Here is a 14,685-nt window from a genome sequence, read left to right as displayed (position 1 = left end):
TTCAGTATGAATTACTCGTATAATAAAATATATGGAGTATGAATAAGGTTATTAACATAGGAAATCCTTTTAAGAATTCTATTTGATATATAAATAGAATAAATACATGGTTCGTATATAAAGTTAGTTGGGGCGGCCGTAGAAAGTGGATGGGGCGGCAACTTCGTCGGAATCATCACCGGCGCGGGCGCGGGCGGCGTCCTCCTCGGCGGCGAAGGCGATCTGGTCGAGGACGAACTGAGGGATCGGGTGAGGGAACGCGGGAGCCACGGGGAGGACGTCGGACTGGGGCTGGAAGCCGTTCTCGTCGGCCACGTACTTGACATGGACTTCAGTACCGTCAGGAGCGGTGTATCTGCAATGCATTTAATATATTAAAATATATGAGGAAAAAAATCCATGAGACACTTCAAGATTGTTTTTTCTATTCCAGACAATTGGAAGTATTTCTCAAAAAAAATGATTAGCATTACTCACGAGTATTCTCCAGCCTTGATCACAGCGTCTTCATCACCATCGGGGGATCCAGCTTGTGAGAAACGGATGCCGTTGGCAGCTTCGAAGTCGAAGTTATAAGTTCCATCTTCCTCGTGAACGCGGTCGTCCTTGAGGATTGGCACGAACTCTACCTCCTCGCTGGACGCAGCGCGAGGAGCGCCATAACTGGTCTGGGGAGCATCAACTTCCTCGCTAGACTCAGCAGAAGGAACCCCATAGCTGTACTGGGGAGCGGCGACGGCCACGGCGGCAACACAGGCGAGGATCAGCTGTGGGCACAACGATGGTGTTATTCATATAGTCAGAGGTACAAGACACTCAATATATAAGAGATAGTCAAGAAAAGAAGGGATGATGTAACTAATTCGTACTTAAACAGAAAAATCTTCGACAAGGAAAACAGCCTTCAGTTAGAAACCTAAAACATATTTAAACATGCACTCACGAATTTCATGATGATGTGTCAGTAGATACTGGTGCTAGTATGAGGGTTTGGCCCATCTTATATAGTTGGGACTGACCTTTCCTGCGCACAAAGCTCTGGCCCTGGAAACAGGAATGAGCGTAACCTTCACCTTCACTAATTTACTAGTAGTCTTATATCCTCTGTGTTATACACTTCACATATGTTTATTCCTTTTCTTTGATTTTGAGTAATATCATTCCTCGTATGTATAAACTGATTTTACTGAAAATGATAATAGTAATAATAATATTATTAATAATAGAAAAAAATAACGTTGAAATGAAAGATTTCACTTTCGAATTATCATACGTACGTAAATACATAGACACGGATACACTCAAAGCCCCGGTTCCTCCATTTTTCTTTATTTCTTTAAATGAAAAGTGCCCTATTATTTAAAATGAGGGAAAGAAAAGTGGGCATTTGGTCAGGAAAGTGTCCTTTTTACAAGTCCATGACCTTTTGAAAATCTGTTACTATATATATATATATGATATATATATATATATGCATATATATATGTATATGTATATATATATGCATATATATGTGAATATATATATATACACACATATATGTGTTTATACACATACACATATGTATTTATATATACACACACACAGATGTGTATGATTATTATTTGTTAATACATCGCAATCCATCTCCTATCTATATTTCATGTGTCCATCTTCCCATGTAAAACGAGTCTACAATGGATATAGGATCTTAGCACACTCATCATATACGTTAACTTTCTAAATTAATCCAAAATCAAATGAAAATTCCATTGGAATATTCAATTTATTGCGTTCGTTTAATTTTCTTTAATTTTCTTGATGTTTTTCCTCATCGTGTTCATTTTTGTTTTACAACTATTGAATTATCCTATGTGGCGTTTATTATGAAAATGGAAGCTATGTGAAATCATTCACATATATTTCAGCTGAAAGCAGTGATTCATTTGAAATTGTCATGTGTTTCTGTGGAAGTAAAGAGTTCCAAGGGAAACCGATACATGTACGAAGTGATACATAGATACAAATAAATGCACATTCGCACTCATAAGCACACACACACATATACACACACGCACAGAGGATTTAGGTATGGTTTTCTTGAAAAAAAAATCCTATCACGAAATACTGTCGCTTTGAAAATATGAAATAAGTAATGTGCACATTTGAAATGAAAGTTAAAGAATACTCGAATATTCCATGAGTTAAAGAATGATTACACTTCCATGTATTCTACCATACTGCTTTAAATCATACCATTGTTTCCGGTCATTCACTGTTGATATGTTTTTGTTCTTTGTGTTCTGAATTTTAGCGATTGCTGTTTGTTTACCATTTGATAACTTTTATAACGTCGGGTAGAACATTTCTTTATTTTTTAAAATTTACATGGATGTGCAATTCATCAGTATAATTATTTTCCTCTTTTTGTCGTAAGATTTTGTATACATTTAGTATATCCGCACGCATATAGGCGTCTGTGTATGTGTAAGGTATATAACACACACACACACACACACACACACACACACACACACACACACACACACATATATATATATATATATATATATATATATATATATATATATATATACATATATACGCACTTATATGTATAATTATACATAGACTCATCGAGGGAGATTAAATGTCTAAATTATATATTTGTATGTATATACAAATATATAATTTGCATATATGAATGTATGTATATGTATATTTGTATATATATGTATATATGTGTATAGATATGATGCATATTGTAGATATGATTTAGTGAAAACTAAATCATTTAGTGATAACAAGATAAAAATTGTAGCTTAATGCTTCATACATAACATGGAGTATGAATAGGGTCATTAACAAAAGAAGTCGTTATAAGAATTCTATTCGACATATAAATAGAATAAATATATGGTTCGTATATGTAGTTAGATAGGGCGGCCGTAGAGTGTGGATGGGGCGGCAACTTCATCGGAATCTTCCTCAGCGGCGCGAGCAGCGGCGGCGTCCTCCTTGGCGGCGAAGGCGATCTGGTCGAGGACGAACTGAGGGATCGGGTGAGGGAACGCGGGGGCCACGGGGAGGACATCGGACTGGGGCTGGAAGCCGTTTTCGTCAGCCACGAACTTGACATGGACCTCAGTGCCGTCGGGAGCGGTGTACCTGTTATCACGTATTGGGAAAAAAAATAATTAGGATAAAAAAATAAAATAATATAGATGGAAATAATAACTGATATGGAACAGCTGATGATTTTTTTCAGAAAAAAATCTTACGAGTATTCTCCAGCCTTGATCACAGCGTCTTCATCACCGTCGGGGGATCCAGCTTGTGAGAAACGAATGCCGTTGGCAGCTTCGAAGTCGAAGTTGTAAGTTCCGTCTTCCTCGTGGACGCGGTCGTCCTTGAGGATTGGCACGAACTCGACCTCCTCGCTGGACGCAGCACGAGGAGCACCATAGCTGGTCTGGGGAGCAGCGAACTTCCTCACTAGACTCTGCAGAAGGAACCCCATAGTTGTACTGGGGAGCGGCGACGGCCACGGCGGCAACACAGGCGAGGATCAGCTGTGATAATAACGATGGTGTTATTCATATAGTCAGAGGTACAAGACACTCAATAAGATAGTCAAGAAAGGAAAGAATGTCACTGATTCGTGTTTATAGAGAAATACTTCAACAGTGAAAATGGCCTTCAGTTAGAAACCTATAACATATTTGAACATGCACTCACGAATTTCATGATGATGTGTCAGTAGATACTGGTGCTAGAATGAACAGTAGGCCCATCTTATATAGTTGGGACTGACCTTCCCTGTACTCAAAACTCTAGCCCTGGAAACAGGAAGGAGCGTAACCTTCACCTTCACTAAATTACTAATAGTCTTGTATTCTTTGTGATATATAATTTATGTTTTTTTTCTGTTTCTTTGACTAATTTTTGTTTTAATTTTGATATTATTTTCCCATATATATACATTGATTTTGATTTTGTAAAGTTGAAATAAAAAAACTTTAGAATTACCATATATACATATGTATGTATGTACACATACACACACTGGCCACCCATTCCTTTTTTCTTTATTTCAGTGAAAAGTGTCCTCTCGTTCAAAGTCAGGGAAAGAACAGTACACTTTCTGTCAGGAAAGTGTCCTTGTTATAAGTGACTCTATTATCTTACGAAAAGCTGTTACTGTATATACTGATATATCCACACATATATATGTGTATATGTATATCTATACACACACGTTTATATATATATATATATACACACACACACACACGCATATACAATATACATATGTATATAGATATATGATATACATGTATAATTTACACGCACACATATATGTGTGTGTGCGTGTAAATATCCATGTACAGAATGAGGTAAAATATTGTCTGTTTTTAAATAAATCTCTATCTCTATCATATCTGTCCATCTATCCACGTAAAATGAGTCCACGGAATCTCAACACTTATAATGGATCTAGAGGTTATGATTAAACGCAAATTTTATTCAGTAATTTTCCAAATCATCCGTACAGTTTATTGCTCTTGTTTAACACTTAATGTTTTTTTCTGTTTTACAACTACTGAATTATTATGAAGATGGAAGATTTATCGAAATCATTTATATATATCTGCACATATATCTGAAAAGCAGTGATGGATATGTAAGGAAATCTAAGGGCAGCACCTACACACACGAAGGGAAACTTAGATAAACATAAATGAACCTTCGCACACACACACACACACACACACACACACACACACACACACACACACACACACACACACCACACACACACACACACACACACACACACACCATCGCGTACACACACAGTCCGCGCGCGCGGGCTCAATTTAGGTATGGTATTATTGAAAAGTAAAATACCACGAAATGCATCTGTTTTAGAAATACGTAAAATAAGTAATGTTCACAATTGAATACTTCTATGTACTGCAAGATACATACTTGCTTCAAATCATGCCGTTGTTCACGTCATATGCTTTTCATTTTGCTTTAATTTTAGATATTGCTGTTTCTTTACTGTTTGATAGCTTTTATAAAGCCGGGTTGAATGATTTTCTATTTTTTTCAGTTCATCTTTTATATTTTGTGTGAATATCTCTCTTGTATTTTTTCTTTTTACCTTTCGTAAGACTAAGTACACATTCACTATATACGCACATATATGTGTATACACACACACACACACACACACACACACACACACACACACACACACACACACACACACACACACACACACAAATATATATATATATATATATATATATATATTTATATTTGTGTATGTGTATATAATATATATGTTTTTATACATATATGTATATAAATTCATATATATGTATATATATATAGAGAGAGAAGGACAGAGATATACAAATATGTATGAATATATACATATAAACACACGTATGTGTATATATAAATGTGTTTAAGTCAAATATATGCATATGGGTAAAAATACATAGAAATGTGTATGCATGTAATATAAACTAGATGGAACTTTACGCTTCATCCTTAATGCGAAGTATTAATAGGGTGATTAACACAGGGAATCGTCATAAGGATTCTATTTGAAATATAAATAGAATAAATACATGGTTTGTGTATATAATTAGTTGGGGCGGCCGTAGAGAGTGGATGGGGCGGCAACTTCGTCGGAATCTTCCTCAGCAGCGCGGGCAGCGGCGGCGTCCTCCTCGGCGGCGAAGGCGATCTGGTCGAGGACGAACTGAGGGATCGGGTGAGGGAACTCGGGAGCCACGGGGAGGACGTCGGACTGGGGCTGGAAACCATTCTCGTCAGCCACGAACTTGACATGAACCTCAGTGCCGTCAGGAGCGGTGTAGCTGGAGTTATATATTGATAATGAATGTTAAAACTCGATATAAGATAAAGGAAGAGATATAATCAAAGTAGGAAGAGGTATTAATCGATATGAAACAGCTAATAACTGAAAAAAACAACAACAACAAAAAACATACGAGTATTCTCCAGCCTTGATCACAGCGTCGTCATCACCGTCGGGGGATCCAGCCTGGGAGAAACGGATGCCGTTGGCAGCTTCGAAGTCGAAGTTGTAAGTTCCATCTTCCTCGTGGACGCGGTCGTCCTTGAGGATTGACACGAACTCAATCTCCTCGCTGGATGCAGCACGAGGAGCACCATAGCTGGTCTGGGGAGCGGTGACTTCCTCACTAGACTCAGCAGAAGGAACCCCATAGCTGTACTGGGGAGCAGCGACTTCCTCGCTAGACTCAGCAGAAGGAACCCCATAGCTGTACTGGGGAGCAGCGACGGCCGCGGCGGCAACACAGGCAAGGATCAACTGTAATGATAGAGAACAATTCTTCATTTACGTTTTCTGAAATAAAAATTACAAATTCTTGAACTGTCGTGTTCTATCTCTTAATTTCGAGTGGACGGTGTAAAATACTTAATTTTCCTTGGTTTGTAAGAAGCAACTGCCATGTCTCCGTAATACTTACGAAGTTCATGTCGATGGTTCAGAACTAACTGGTGCTCAGTTCCTCGGCAGCTGATCTTTTATATTGCTACTAGCGCAGTAACGTCATCCATATTAACCTTGTCTATGGTTAGTCGCCATCTATTACCTCCCATGACCTTTACCTTTACCCTGAAACGGGTCTATATAATCAGAAAGTGATATATCTTCATTTTTAAACCTTTTTAGGTTACCAAGTATACTCGAGTTAGACAGGACACGTCTCTTAAAGTGATATACGAATTTCCTAGAAGATACATACTTATAATATGAATAACAAACTGTATCTGTCCACATTCAGTCATATAGTAGCAATAATGTATTTAATTCATATTGATAGCATTTGAATAGTATGTATTTTGTCAGCAGTAGACTTATAAACTTAAACTATAAGTTGAGAAAAAATACGTATGGCTGCTTTCCACCTACCTTTTTACGTCTGTAAACAAATTAATTCTCGTGTACGTCTAAGAACATGCACATAAATGTACATTTTACATTCTCTGCTGATCTGAAACTGAAACTCCATTCACTTATATCATAACATGTATCGACAAGTTAACTCAGAAAACAATATTAATATGAAGATTCTTCCTTCCTTATAAACTTCGTCACTAACCATTGGCGTTTCGATACAACATGGATATGTGAGAAATGCAGACTGCAGATGGAACATACTGCATAGGCTCAGAAACAAACGCACGTAAGCACGTGTACACATAAACGCGCGCAAACACACATATCTTTATCTACATACATATACATAGATGTAATATACATACATACATACATACATACACATATACACATACGTGTGTGTGTGTTTGAGTGTACGAGTATATATACACACAAACATCAATCTATCTATATATGTATGTATATATGTGTGAAAATAGAGATACATGGAACGAGACAAAGGATGAGAAAGATAGAGGTAGACAAGTAGAGGAAAGCAATGTGAAGTAGTGATTGCACTTCTGCAACTTTCGTCATAAAATGACGTCGTCTGTCCTCTTCTGTTACTGTTATGTCGTTTGTCGATTTTCACAAATAACACCTGAATATATAACATAATTTAGCGCAGATAATTAAATTTTTCAGTGGAAAAGTAGCTAGCAAACATTCAGCACATACTAAACCCACTATAAAGTAATTTTTTCATTGTACATGCTAAAAGCGTGAAAATTTGCTTCACTGTTATTCTATTGGCGGTGTTTAAATCTCCTCTTATTTTGTCAATATATCTTTTATAATTTAAACTATCATTATCTGATCGAATACTTTATCAACTGGCTTGAAATACAGCCGTTGTCTTTTAAAAGCTGCAGTATGTAGCAGTAATCATTCATACTCGTTTTTATGTATGGACGACTGTTTTGAATTGTTTTCGTACATATTAATGTCATAAATTCACACACACACACACACACACACACACACACACACACACGCACACACACACACACAATCACGTGTGCGTATATATACACACATGTATATTTATATATACATATATATACATATATATATATATATATATATATATATATATATATATATATATATATATATATATATATATATATATTCATCTATATATATGTACACACACGCACATATATGTGTATATGTGTGTGTGTAGGAAACTAATAAGTGCCCAGAGAGGGATGAGATCGGATGAGGGCGACGTGGATCAGGGAACAGACAAAAATAGAAGATATTAATGGGAATATAAAAAGAAGAAATGACAATGACAAGATGACGTGACGAAATAACAAAATTTTTTGGGGCCAAGACTGGAAACAACAACAACAACAGCAACAACAAAAAAACGCAAAAAACAACATAATTTTTTTTTGGAAAAGACTGGGAGAGGCCTAGGTCCTGCAGTGAACTGATACAGGATGATGATATATATATATATATATATATATATATATATATATATATATATATATATATATATATATGTATGTATGAACATATATATTCATATATATGCGTACATATGTAATGACACACACGCAGCGAATCTTTTTCTATCAATACACGCACACACATACATTAGGTAAGAACAGCGTTTAATGTTGACTATGAAAATGGCATAAAAACACAAAAAGCAGTAATGAAGAGTATATTTTGTTTATAAATAAAACAAATACAGTGTCGTATTTCATTTTAGTTAGGGCGGCCGTAGAGAATAGATGGGGCGGCAACTTCGTCGGAATCATGGGGCGGCGTCCTCCTCGGCGGCGAAGGCGATCTGGTCGAGGACGAACTGAGGGAATCGGGTGGGGGAACGCGGGAGCCACGGGGAGGGCGTCGGACTGGGGCTGGAAGCCGTTCTCGTCAGCCACGAACTTTACATTGACCTCAGTGCCGTGTAGGGTGTAGCTGGTGTTATATATTGATAATGAATGTTAAAAACCGATACAAGATAAAGGAAGAGATAAAATCAATATAGGAAGTGATAACAACTGCCAAAATAGTCTATACATTAAAAAACAAACAAACGAAAAAAATTACGAGAATTCTCCAGCCTTGATGACAGCATCATCACTTTCGGAAAATCCGGCCTGAAAGAAACGGATGCCGTTGGCAGCTTCGAAGTCGAAGTTTTAAGTTTCGCCTTCCTCGTGAACACGATCGTCCTTGAGGATTGGCACGAACTCGATCTCCTCACTAGATGCAGCACGAGGAGCGCCGTAGTTGGTCTGGGGAGCGGGGACTTCCTCGCTAGACTCAGCAGAAGGAACCCCATAGCTTCACTGGGGAGCGGCGACGGCCACGGCGGCAACACAGGCAAGGATCAACTGTAATGATAGAGAACAATTCTTCATTCATGTATTCCGAAATAAAACTTACATATGATTAAAATGTTATGTTCTATATCTCTTAACCGAATGGACAGTGTAAAATATTAAATTTTCCTTGGTTTATATAAAGCAGCTGTCATGTCTCCGTAATACTTACGATTGTTCGGAATTAACTGGTGCTCAGTTCCTCAGCAGCTGATCTTTTACATTGCTACTAGCGCTGTAACATCAATCATATTAACCTTGTCTATGGTTAGTCTCCTCCCATTACCTCCATATATGACCTTTACCTTTACCCTGAAACGGGTCTATATAGTCAGAAAGTGGTATGTAAGTATATTGTTTTAGGATACCTCTCTTAAAGTGATATACGAATTTCCTATGAGATACATACTTATAATATAGATAATGATATGTTATGAATAGCAAACCGATTCGGTCCCATTTCAGTTATATAGTGGCAATAATATCTTTTATTTACTTTGATTTTACAGCGTTAATCAGTATATCATTTGACTTTAAAGGGAGGCCCCATATGGTATAACTTTCTAATCACCCGGATATAATTACATACACATACATACTTGCGAACATATATTTCTTTAATTGCATTGTAAAGTTTAACGAATTAAACCAACAAATATAACAGCGAATCTCTTTCTGTCTATCAGCACACATAGTTATGTATATGTGTGGTTATACAATAGGTAAGAACATTTCATGTTGACTATGGTATATAAAACGCAGAAAATAATAATAAAGATTCTGGCCATAGAATGTGGATGGGCGGCACGTTGTCGGAATCTTCCTCAGCGGCGCGGGTGGCGGCGGCGTCCTCCTCGGCGGCGAAGGCGATCTGATCGAGGACGAACTGAGGGATCGGGTGAGGGAACTCGGGGAGGACGTCGGACTGGGGCTGGAAGCCGTTCTCGTCATCCACGAACTTGACATGGAAATCAGTGTCGTCAGGAGTGGTGTATCTGCAACGCATTTCATATATTAAAAAAGAAAGAAAGAAAGAAAGAAAAAAAAAAATGAGACGCTTACTGACTGATTTTCTATTCCTGACAATGGAAGTGTTTTTCACAAAAAATAGCATTACTCACGAGTATTCTCCAGCCTTGATCACAGCGTCGTCATCACCGTCGGGGGATCCAGCCTGAGAGAAGCTGATGCCGTTGGCAGCTTCGAAGTCGAAGTTGTAAGTTCCATTTTCCTCATGGACGCGGTCGTCCTTGAGGATTGGCACGAACTCAACGCAGCACGAGGAGCGCCATAGCTGGTCTTGGGAGCAGCGATTTCCTCGCTAGACTCAGCAGGAACCTCATAGCTGTACTGGGGAGCGGCGACGGCCACGGCGGCAACACAGACGAGGATCAGCTGAGGTCACAACGATGGTGTTATTCTTTTAGTCAAAGTCAAGAAAGGAAAGGATGATGTCACTGATTCGTGGTTAAACAATAAAGCATCAACAATCAGTCTTCGATTAGAAACCTATTACATATTTGAATATTCATTCACGAATTGCATGATGATGTGTCAGTAGATACTGGTGCTCGAATGAGCGGTGGTTGTCTATTTTTTGTGATATATTATTTTTTCTTATACATACATCACACTTACTGAAGAATAATGATAACAACAATAATAAAAATACTATTTGACGTAAAAGATTTCACGTGAGAATCACCATATATACACACACACGCATGTACACATACAGACACAATCAAACCCCCTATTCCTCCATTTTTCTTTATTTTTCTTATTTAAAATCAGGAAAAGAAAACTACACTTTCTATCAGGAAATAGTCCTTGTTATAAGTGACTATGACCTTATGACCTGTATATTTATATACATATATACACATGCATATATACGTAAATGTATATCCACACACACACACACACACACACACACACACACACGCGCTACCACACACACGCGCGCGCGTGCGCTCACACGCACATATAATCTCCACGTAAAATGAGGGGAGATAGAATCTTAATACTCATACTGGATCTGGATGATATGAATGAACGCTTTTTACATCAACTTTCTTAGCCAACCGAATTTCGAAAGAAAAGTTCCCTTCATCCGTACAGTTTATTGCTCTCATTTAATTATCCTCTGATCTTCTTTATTGCGTTCATTTTATGTTTTTGTTTCACAACTGAATTACCTTCTATAGCGTTCATTATGAAGGTGGAAGTTTTCTCGATCATTCAAATATATTTGAGTTGAAAGCAATTATTCATATGAACTTGTCACGCATGTATTCCTGTAGTAATAAATAACTATAAGAGAAATATCTACACATACGAAGGGAAACATAGATGAACATAAATGCACCTTTGCACACACACACATACGCGCGCGCGCGAGCTCAGGTGATATAAGCATGGTATTATTAAATAGTGTCCTGTTCCGAAATATCATTGTTGAAAAAATTCGTAGAATAAGTAATGTACACAGTAAAAGTTTTACAATACAAGTTAGAAAACAGTTGCACTCCCATGATTTTTAAGATACTGTACCTGCTTTAAACCATATCACTGTTCCACGACTGTTGATATGCTTTTGTCTTTATGTTCTGATTTTTTTTTTGCTCAATTGCTCTTATTTACCATTTGATAACTCTTTTTTATGTCGGATAGAACGTTTTTCTGTCTTTCAAATATAATGCATGTGCAACTACTCAGTATCATTTTAAAATTAATTTGTATTATTATCTACTGTATTTTTATTATTACTTTTCGCAAGACCAAGTATACGTTCAGTATATACATGTACACACACACACACATGTGTATATCTATCTATATTAGTGTGTGTATGCGTGCACCGCGATTAAGTGAAAACTAAATCATTCATTGATAACTAGATGGAACTTGCAGCTTTATGCAAGTATTGATAGGGTCATCGACACAGGAAATCTTCATAATAATTCTATTTGAAATATAAATAGAATAAATACATCGTTCAGGTATGAATTTAGTTGGGGCGGCCGTAGAGAGTGGATGGGGCGGCAACTTCATCGGAATCTTCCTCAGCGGCGCGAGCAGCGGCAGCGTCCTCCTCGGCGGCGAAGGCGATCTGGTCGAGGACGAACTGAGGGATCGGGTGAGGGAATTCGGGGGCCACGGGGAGGACGTCGGACTGGGGCTGGAAGCCATTCTCGTCAGCCACGAACTTGACGTAGACCTCAGTGCCGTCGGGAGCGGTGTATCTGTTTTGCATAATATAGTTCGACATTAATATCAATATATGTCATGTAAATAGTCCATGGCTAATATACTTTGAGGCTGTGCACACAAGATATAAAAGAAAAAGCTAAAATCTTACGAGTATTCTCCAGCCTTGATCACAGCGTCGTCATCACCGTCGGGGGATCCAGACTGGGAGAAGCTGATGCCGTTGGCAGCTTCGAAGTCGAAGTTGTAAGTTCCATCTTCCTCGTGAACGCGGTCGTCCTTGAGGATTGGCACGAACTCGACCTCCTCGCTGGACGCAGCACGAGGAGCGCCATAGCTGGTCTGGGGAGCAGCGACTTCCTCGCTAGACTCAGCAGAAGGAACCCCATAGTTGTACTGGGGAGCAGCGACGGCCACGGCGGCAACACAGGCAAGGATCAACTGTAATGAAATAGATCAATTTGTCATTTACGAGTTCCGAAATAAAACTTACGAATGACTGTTATGTTCTATATCTCTTAACTTCAAATGGACAATGTAAAATATTTCAATTTCCTGGTTTGTAAGAAGCAACTGTCATGCCCTCCGTAATACTTACGAAGTTCATGTCGATGGTTCAGAACTAACTGGTGCTCAGCTCCTCGGCAGCTAATCTTTTATATAGCTACTAGCGCAGTAACGTCATCTATCTTAACCTTGTCTATGGTTAGTCTCCTCCCATTACCTCCTATAAATGACCTTTACCTTTACCCTGAAACGGGTCTATATATTCAGAAAGTGATACATCTTAATTTTCCACTTATTTAAGGTTAACAAGTATATTCGTTTTGGACAGGCCACCTCTCTTTACGGATTTTCTATGAGACACATGCTTATAATATAGATACCGATATGTTATGAATAATAGGCCGTTTCGGCCTTCATTTAGTCATATAGTAGCAATAATGTCTTTTAATTACAGCGTTAATTAGTATGCCATTTAAATTGAAAGGCAGGGCCCATATGGTATAAATTTCGAATCATCCGTTCTTATAAACTATAGACTATAAAAAGGATGAAAATAGACTATAAGTTGAGGAAAATATTCACATCATTGTGGGTGTTTTTCAGCTACCTTTTCATATATAAACAAAATAGTTCTCAGCAGTAGACTTATAAACATATACTATAAGTTGAGGAAAAAATGAAATACACATTACTGCCTTTCAGCTACCTTTTTACGTTTATAAACAAAATAATTCTCAGCAATAAACTTATGTATGTTTGTTTTATGTGTAACTGAAACACATCTCAAAAGGACATGTACATGAAGGCATATTTCACGTTCTCTGGTGCAATGGATGTTTTCTCTTCAGATTCTCAAAGCTCGCTGTCGCTGTCATGAGACTAAAATTTCCCTTCGCTCATGATACCGTGACATGCATCGACAAGTTAACTTAGAAAACAATAGTAATATGAGCATTCTTCCTTCCTCGTGCACTTCATCACCGCTAACCCTTGGCATTTCGACACGACATGGAGATAGAGCGAAATGCAGAGGGCTAACTTTAGATAGAACATACTGCATACACACACGCACATAAAGCACGTGGGCGGGCACGCGCAAACACATTTATATCTACCTAAATAACACACACACACACACACATACACGTATGTGTGCGCGTGTGTGTGCATGTGTGTGTGCATGCGTGCGTGCGTGTCAATGTTGTGTGTGTGTGTTTGAATGTATATATATGTATTAATATGTATATATATACATAGGATGAGGGAGACATAGACAGATGGAGAAAAGCAATATAAAGTACAGTGCTGACTACACTTCATCTGCAACTTTCGCCTTAAAATTTCTTCCTTTTCTGTTAGTATTATGTCGTTTGTTGGTTTTTACAGAAAAAAACATCCGAAAATATAATGTCATTTAGCATCATATCAAACCTCATTTACAATATATGTAATGTTATATTGTCCGACTAATAATTTCCCTTTAAGTTGAAAAAAAAACTAGAAGACTTTCAGCACAATTCTGCACTTGTATTACGATTTACGATTTCATAGACGGAATGCACTAGTTGCCCATTTAACGCATCTATACAACGTACTAAAGCCACTATAAAGTAAATCTTGCATGCTAAAGGTGTG

At 37.8% G+C, this 14,685-nt stretch overlaps 3 protein-coding genes and 1 pseudogene across 3 annotated transcripts; all 4 read right to left on the bottom strand.

Moving 5' to 3' along the window:
- Positions 1-64: 64 nt before the first annotated feature.
- LOC119576911 (cuticle protein AMP1A-like) lies at positions 65-3,744 on the bottom strand. Its single transcript, XM_037924560.1, has 3 exons — positions 3,718-3,744; positions 478-767; positions 65-355 (listed from the first exon to the last, which is right to left on the bottom strand). The coding sequence occupies exons 1-3, from the start codon at positions 3,724-3,726 to the stop codon at positions 124-126; spliced, it is 531 nt and encodes a 176-aa protein (XP_037780488.1). The 5' UTR covers positions 3,727-3,744; the 3' UTR covers positions 65-123.
- A 1,838-nt stretch (positions 3,745-5,582) lies between these two features.
- Positions 5,583-6,524, bottom strand: LOC119576608 (cuticle protein AM1199-like). The gene is made up of 3 exons (XM_037924269.1): positions 6,516-6,524; positions 6,012-6,355; positions 5,583-5,876 (listed from the first exon to the last, which is right to left on the bottom strand). The coding sequence occupies exons 1-3, from the start codon at positions 6,522-6,524 to the stop codon at positions 5,642-5,644; spliced, it is 588 nt and encodes a 195-aa protein (XP_037780197.1). The 3' UTR covers positions 5,583-5,641.
- A 2,773-nt stretch (positions 6,525-9,297) lies between these two features.
- On the bottom strand, positions 9,298-10,878 carry LOC119576607 (annotated as a pseudogene).
- A 1,406-nt stretch (positions 10,879-12,284) lies between these two features.
- On the bottom strand, positions 12,285-13,167 carry LOC119576519 (cuticle protein AMP1A-like). The gene is made up of 3 exons (XM_037924202.1): positions 13,142-13,167; positions 12,695-12,984; positions 12,285-12,578 (listed from the first exon to the last, which is right to left on the bottom strand). Exons 1-3 carry the CDS (start codon positions 13,148-13,150, stop codon positions 12,344-12,346), a joined length of 534 nt encoding a protein of 177 aa, XP_037780130.1. The 5' UTR covers positions 13,151-13,167; the 3' UTR covers positions 12,285-12,343.
- Positions 13,168-14,685: the final 1,518 nt, after the last annotated feature.

Source organism: Penaeus monodon, chromosome 9 (assembly GCF_015228065.2).
Source record: "Penaeus monodon isolate SGIC_2016 chromosome 9, NSTDA_Pmon_1, whole genome shotgun sequence".
NCBI classification, from domain to species: domain Eukaryota; kingdom Metazoa; phylum Arthropoda; class Malacostraca; order Decapoda; family Penaeidae; genus Penaeus; species Penaeus monodon.
Note: the sequence above shows the minus strand (reverse complement) of the source record. Positions and strands in the feature narration are given on the sequence as shown.